Source organism: Montipora capricornis, chromosome 4, assembly GCF_036669925.1.
Source record: "Montipora capricornis isolate CH-2021 chromosome 4, ASM3666992v2, whole genome shotgun sequence".
NCBI lineage: Eukaryota > Metazoa > Cnidaria > Anthozoa > Scleractinia > Acroporidae > Montipora > Montipora capricornis.
In genome coordinates this window covers 23,522,362-23,530,119 of record NC_090886.1, presented here as the reverse complement: position 1 = coordinate 23,530,119, position 7,758 = coordinate 23,522,362, and the positions used below count along the sequence as shown (strand labels likewise).

Sequence of the window (7,758 nt, the reverse complement as noted above, 5' to 3'; positions counted from 1 at the left end):
TTAGCTGCATCACAAAACATGACGACTTTTCTGCCATGACGAACCGAAGTGTCCTTACTCAAGTGGCACCTTTGTTGTGAGACCGAAATGGAAGAGGTTACCGCTGCCGCGACGGACAAACACAGAATCAGTAAGTATGAAAAGATCAAGTTTTGAGTTCCTGTCCTATCAGGCCATGAAATTCTGGCTACATTTGATGGCAATGTCCTAAATTTGTATTCGTAAAACACACGATGTAGCTATGCAAGTGATGTGTGAATTTCCTTTTGGATACCTAATTCCCAGAGGACTTCGGTTTATCTCTATTTTATTTCTTTAATTGGGGTTACCAATCGCCAAGTCTAATAGCTAAAAACCTCTCGAATTTATTGAACTCGCGTGGCTTTTTGTAGTTTATTTTAAAATCACATTTCCGGCATGCATACATGTATAATAGACCAAATGTCATCTTCCAAAGATACCAGCAAAGGAAAAAGTACCGAGACAACAATGCCGCTCTCATCCCTTTTAAACCCTGTGTTGTTTTACTTGCCTTGATTGTCAGGAAGGGGTGTATAGTATTCTCAGCTACCTTTCATAATTTTCTGATTATGCACCTATCAAAGTCAAACCTGCAAGGGGGGGACATAGGGCGGGACATAGGGCGGGATTTTGATGAATCGCTTTGGCCTGGGGGTAGGGCATTTGAATTATCTTGCTGTCCCTGGGGTATGGATATTTGAATATTTTTCGTGCCCGTGACCACAAATCATTTCTCGGGGTGGGAAATTTCAGTTATATTTGATCTCACATTTTTGCCTGGGGATAGGGAATTTGACATCAATTTTTTGGAAAATGTCAAAATCCCGCCCTATGCCTGTTTCCCCCCCCCCCCACCCCCCCGCCGGCTTGACATTAATAGTTGCATTATTGTTCATTAGATTTCTGAGAGCAGTAGCATACAGATGGCTTGTCCGATGGATATGTGGATATATGGGATGGGACAATGCAAGACCTCTTCCAGCATGCGTTTACGAAGACATCCGCCAAAAATTCCAGTCTGCCCAAGTACATAGATATCAGTCTGCAGAACAGCGCAACTAGCACTAACTTATTTTTTATCCATGCAATATGTGAAATATTGTTATTGAGAATTTGTAATTTTTATTGTCAGTTCTCATTCTGTAATTTTATATAATTATATTTGACAAGTCAGTTGTTGTTGTTGTTGTTGTTGTTTATTTTACTTGAAACTCATTGAAATTTTATGCCAGTATATGAAACTTAATATTAACAATCGATCCATTGTAAAATTTCAAAACAAGAACTTTTTTCTATCAGCAGTTTTGAAAATATCAGTGTATTACATTATTTACTACAACAAAGGGAAACTGAAAGATTGAAAACTCAATTCATTCTTGGATTGCAACATGACCATTGCAAAATTGTTTCTTTTTGTAATGACTACTGGTTTGAGTTACAAGCTTGGTCATCATGGTCCTTCACTGGCTTCCCACATTTACGACATTTGCGCTCCTGCCTTTTTCTTTTCCTTGTGGGCTGAGCTGTGTTTGAGCTTGCTTGCAGGGCATCTTGCTCTTCAGCTATCAGATATAAAACAAAATCGAAGTGGAATTTTATTTAACTAACTGAAATAAAGTCCTTATGACAGCAGAAGATACACCTCCAGGGTTCTCGTAACATCCCAAAGCTTTTTTTTTTGAGCAATAAATTTATGTGTTAACAATGACTGCAAAAAATCATTTTTGGGTTACTCCAAGAGAAATAGGATGAGAAAGTTTTAAATCTGGCAGATGGCCTGAGCTTTACCTGGAGGGTAGAGTTTGGTCACCTCCTTTTCCTTTCTTTCTTCATAGCGAACTACTGCCTCAGATTTCTTCACACGGTCGGGAAATTGTGAGTTGAGGGGCTGAGGAACCTTGGCATTATACTTTTCAGCCACAGTCTTCCGTTTTTCTTTACTCATGGCAAGAAGATCTTTCCATATTTCAGCAACATAATCTATGCAAACAATATATAAAATTTATATGCAGAATGATCATGAGATGTGAAAAATTTAAAACGAAAAAAAATCTGTCACTATTTTTTTGTGTATCCCCTGAAAGAGACCTTGGCAATGTAACAACATTGAAAAACCTACTTAACCCTACATTGTTGTCACATGCAAAGAAGCTTACCATATGTTGGTGGAACAGCAATCTCCCTCACAACTTCCTCACCAAGTTTAAATTTCGGGTAAGTGACTTTATAATAGTCCTTTCCATCCTCTGTTTTTTTGGTTTCTCTGAGCAGATTTTCATTGAAATGAAGGGAGGCGAGAATATGTCTGAGGAGAAAATATAAGCAGAAAACTGTCAAACAGGTTGCCACAAAGTTTTCAACAAGAAACTACTTTGTAATAATTGAAACATAATCTGCCTTCAGTCCTGAGAATAAACATAAATAATTTGGTGTATTAAATTGCCACTACCTGCAAAATGTTCCTAACCAGGAGAAGCAGACCATCTTTGGGTGGAAGTGGTTAAGGGTTGAATGAAACCCTTCCAGACAGCTAGTCTGAGCATCTGGGGACAGCTGCTTGATGTCGTTAACAAGTCTTGTACCTGTCAGTAGCTTGTGTAACTTATTGTATGCAGTAGTCCCTTGCAAGCAAAGAAAAATCGAATTAACTATCTATGATATAAAAGTTGACCCTCACTTGAAAATTTTTGTGCAAGTTCTCAGTGACCCTTGGCAGTTGGCTTTTGTTCTTGGGAAACACAGATATGAAAAGGTGATGCTTAATTAATCTGTCCTAGTTTTATAGTTTACTGTTGGTATTTGCTTAATCTAGGTTCCAGTCCTCTCGCCTTTGTTATATATAAATAGCTGTTTTAAATTTTAATGGTTATTTTTGAAAATGTATGTAGAGTCCATACGACACATCAAGTCATAATCAAATTGTGCAAGTTCAATACATTTATCCCTGCTATGTGTGTCTTATTTTGTTATTCTTTTCTATGAACTGTCAAAATGGAAGGTTGATTTACTTTGTAACATGTCTAATATTAAACAATGCAGTGTACCTATCTTGATCCACCGTCGGTTTTCAATCTCATCGTGTGCACACTTTTTGAAAAGTGGAGAGGTATGATTTTCATGTTTGTTGGCAACATGTTCCATGAACGATTTCCATTTGGCTATGATCATCTCCTGAAATCCTTCCTTGGTGGATGTGGCACACCAGTAGAGATGGTTACGAACTCCTTTTACCCAGTCAGCTATCTTCTCACAGCCCTTCTCTTTGCCCAGCTGCAGCATCTTCTTTCCAATGGATCGAGCAATGTGCCAGATGTCAAAGTAGTAGGCACAACCAGGCTGTCTTTCCCGTATCCATTTGGCAATGCCGCGATGGCGATCAGATATAAAAACTAGAACTGCAAGGCCAACTGATTGAAGATATGAAAATGCACGTTTAGCCCCCTGCAGCTCCATAGGTGAACTGCCACCAGTCTCATTTGCCTGTAATATATTATTATTATAATTATTATTATTAGCATTATCATGATCATTATCTATCATTATCATTATCATTATTATTAGGGAACTGGTCAAAACAACTATACTCAAACAGGACCCACAAAACCACAAAATAGTTGGTGTCTGCCTGCACCCTCCTTGCTTAATGTCAAAAGATGGTGTCTTTGTTGCATAGCCACCCCTCTAACCAGCAGTAGAAAATTACAGTGAGATTCAAACCTCACTAATCTTGTTTGTCATTTAATGCTGACTCTTGCTAGCTGAATATTCCTGTGCCAACTCAAATTTGAAAGCCAATAAAATGTTGTTGGGAATGTTCGAAGATAAGTCGTGTCTCTGAGAACCCCTCCCGCCCCCCTAAAGGTGAGTCCTGTTCGAGTATAGTTGTTTTGACCAGTTCCCTTATTACTATTACTACCACTACTACTATTATTATTGTTATTGTTGTTATTGTTAATAGGGTGACCATGATGTAGCAATCTAACAGTAAAAACTTCCTTTGCAAAGACTACTGCATTGAATTTACTAACTGAATATGAATGAATAAATGTACCAGAAAAACAAGTAGGGCATAATAGGCATGGAATGTGTATATCTCGATCAATCATAGTTACTTTAATTTCTTGCTCTAAAGACTGGGCATATTTTCTGGGAAAACTATAGTTATCAAGAGGCCCTACAGCTGAACTACCCTCCCCACCTTAGAATGGAGCATGATATTCTTGATCGGGGGGTGGGGTGGACAATAAGAACTGCTAGGAAAAAAAGTGCACCTAAGTGCCCATAACAATAATTGTCCAAAGCTACATGTAGTACCACAAGAGAAACATGAAACAAATTGGAAAACAATTCCTGTGCAATCTGATGGTGAAAAAATTCTGGCTCGGAAAAATTTTCCAATCCACCCCATTTCAAAAACATAATTTTGCATTCCTTACAACACTACTTACCCGAAGAAGTTCAAAGTGTACCACCTTGAGAATGGTGTTACAGAACATCGTGTAAACACCAAATTTGGCACTGTGGCCCATGGAGTCAAACCGCCCATCACCACTCCACACAGCATCTTTCATGTTCTTGATTTTCCCAATGAGGGCTGCTTGATAACGCTCCCAGTAGTTGAGGACAGCAGGGAACATGAAATTCTTTTGATGAAAAAAGAATGTTCTAGCATTGTACGCTGAAAGGCCCATGTGCTTGAATACCAAGAGAATCTTAGTAATAGACGCTCCAGCCATGAGAATACTGAAGCTTAGCAACACATTCCCCGCAGGGTACCTCCCATTAAATAGCATCGGTTGTGACTTCCATGAATATGAATTGTCCCCACAGATCGAACAGTGTTGGTTCACAATTACCATAGTTCCTCTTTGTTTCATTGTGACCTTGGGTTGGTCCCTCTTACACTTGAAACAAAACAGAGAGAAAAGGCAAAGGAGCTTGGTAAAGAAGACAATGAATTTGGGCTCCTTGTCACACGGTGTTCCTGGTTCAACCCCGCAATCCAAAATAGAGATATCAGCTATTATGAAAATTAAGATTATATACTCCTGCTAGTAGGTAATCTGGGCCAATCACCAAGCTCCTTTGTTGGCAGGGATCATAATTAGCCTGTGGGATAACCTGCTGGACTTTATTTTGTGGATGTAACACACTTCAATTCGATTTACTATCAGAGGTGTGGCTTTTGCCTACATGTACATATGTATACATGCTCATTTTTCCCTGCCAGCATCCTTTAAGGTCAGCAAGCGTAATGCACAACAACTAAATAATATTATTTACCTCACGGTATTGCTGGAATCAATACCATCACGCTCTTCTTCACTTTGTGAAGAGTAGTCGTCTGTTGATGGTGCACTATCTTCATGTGGGCCCCAGTCAGTGTCCTCCACTTCATCTTGTACATCCTCCCCGAGATCCTCCTTGAGCTCCTCCCTGAGCTCCTCCCCGAGCTCCTCCCCGAGCTCCTCCTCCATCTCAACAGCAAACTCCTCACCCACCATCTCTTCCTCTGTCTCTGATTCCTAATTTTTTGGGGAAAAAGGAAAAATATTTAACTGGATCCTTTTGATAACACATCTGTTCATGAAATCATTTTCATCACACTGACAAACTAACTAGAAAAAAAACAAAGCTGTACAGTCTGCAACTCCTTCAACTTGTTTTCTAGCTTGCCATACTTCTTTTTAAGGCGGTTATGCTTCTTTGACAATGACCTCGTTTTCTTTGAATACTTCTCACACCTTTCACATTTAGCAGGCTGCGGTGGTGTATGGCTGACTGGGTCATTGGGAGTAGGGCAAGGAGTAGCCTCATCATTGACCTGAGATACAGGACCAGGAGTAGCAGAGGAGGTACAGGTAGCTGGGGACGGTGATGCTGTTAACATCGTATCCAAAGATGTGTTTGGGCTAAGATTTGTTGCATATGTGCTCTCTGACAAGGTGTCAGTGGTGCTGCAGGTTGATGTGGCACTGAGCTTCAGTTTCTTGCTGGGAGGATCATGCATGACCTCTCTGTAGATCTAGAAGTCAATTGCATATGTCACCAGGGACAAAAAAGGCTCAAGTGCTAGAAAAGAAAATATCACCAATTTTCCAAATTCAAAACGGCAAAAGTTTCCTTCAACCAATAAAACAAATGCTTTAATAAAAAAAAAAAACATGTACACGCTAAAAACGCGTGTTATTAGTAGAAACTAGGGTAGTAAATGATTTATAGAACAGATATATTTCTTTCTTCAGACTTGAAATACACCAAAAGAACGTACAACAGCCTTATCTTAAGCCGTGAGAAAATATATCTGGAATGATTTTCGAAAAGAAATAAACTTATTCGTGAATTTTCTTGAATGCGTTACATGAGCTAAAAGCAAAACAATGCCACGTGCGATGAAATGAGCAACTTCACTTTACAAGACCTTGAATACTTTGACTGTATACGCTATTTTGTGGTGGATCCTATGCACAATCTTTACCTTGGGACCGCAAAGCACATGATGAAAAATGTGTGGTTAGACGAGAAAAATGATTTCATCGATGATGACGACCTTCAAAGAATCCAAGAACTAGTCGATTCAATGACAGTCCCACAGGACATTGGGCGTATCCCAGGATTTACTGCTGACCAGTGGAAAAATTGGACAATAGTTTATTCATTGTTTGCACTGAAGGGAGTTCTTCCTGACAACCACCTGGAATGCTGCCGTCACTTTGTTCTTGCGTGCAAGTCTCTGGGCAAGAGAGTCCTGACTGACAATGATATTGAACTTGGAGACAGACACTTGATGGCATTTTGCAAAATATTTGAGGAACTTGTCACTCCCAATATGCGTCTTCATGGTCAATTGAAGGAGTGCCTTCTAGATTATGGACCATTTCATTCCTTTTGGTGCTTTAGCTTTGAAAGATTTAATGGGGTTTTGGGCTCTTTCCACACAAATAATCGTTCCATTGAAATCCAGTTGATGAGAAAATTTTTGATTCAGGCTAAGGTCAAGGACATCAAGTACCCTGACATGTACCAAGATTCTTTTGTAGAATTTGTTGAGAATTGTCAGACCTCAGGATCAGTCAAGATCACTCAGGGATCAATTGAACACTATCTTAGCCTTAAAGAACACAGAGAAACACCTGTTAAAGATTTAAGTTGTTGTGACTGGGCAGCAAACATCTACATCTGTCCTGTATCAGCTGTGAAAGATGGAACACTAGACAGTAATGACTTAAATGCACTTGAGGTTGTGTACCGGGAGCTGCTGGGACTTGGTGCAAGGAATCACATTGAAATACCCTTTACTGTCTCAGAATTAAAAATCATCAGAATAGGGTCAGTGCTATATGGATCACAGTAAAGCCAGACTACAAGGAATTCATTTGTTCTAGCTAACTGGGTAGGAATAGAAGGGTCTCTAGCCACAACTACAGGATGTGATGATCTAAGACCAGGACAAGTTGTGACATTCTTCCGGCATCGCATTAAAGTGAAATCAATGTTGTCTGCTTCATCAGACCAGAGATATGAATTTTATATTGCAAGAGTGAACTGGTATTCAAAGCATCCTGAACGCTATGGATTTGGAGTTCCAGTAGAAATTTGGTGTAACACATTTGATGTGTTTGGACCTGCATGTTTCATTCCTGTTCAACGAATCACGTCACTTTGTGCATGTGGAGAACTAGTTCACAAGAAGGAAACCGTTCTTGCTGTGACAGCTTGAGTTGAGTTGCTGATGTC

At 39.6% G+C, this 7,758-nt stretch overlaps 1 protein-coding gene across 1 annotated transcript; it reads right to left on the bottom strand.

Moving 5' to 3' along the window:
* Positions 1-1,443: 1,443 nt before the first annotated feature.
* LOC138044829 (uncharacterized) lies at positions 1,444-6,031 on the bottom strand. The gene is made up of 8 exons (XM_068891246.1): positions 5,663-6,031; positions 5,306-5,546; positions 4,470-5,017; positions 3,066-3,501; positions 2,471-2,642; positions 2,178-2,326; positions 1,810-2,001; positions 1,444-1,583 (listed from the first exon to the last, which is right to left on the bottom strand). Exons 1-8 carry the CDS (start codon positions 6,029-6,031, stop codon positions 1,444-1,446), a joined length of 2,247 nt encoding a protein of 748 aa, XP_068747347.1.
* Positions 6,032-7,758: the final 1,727 nt, after the last annotated feature.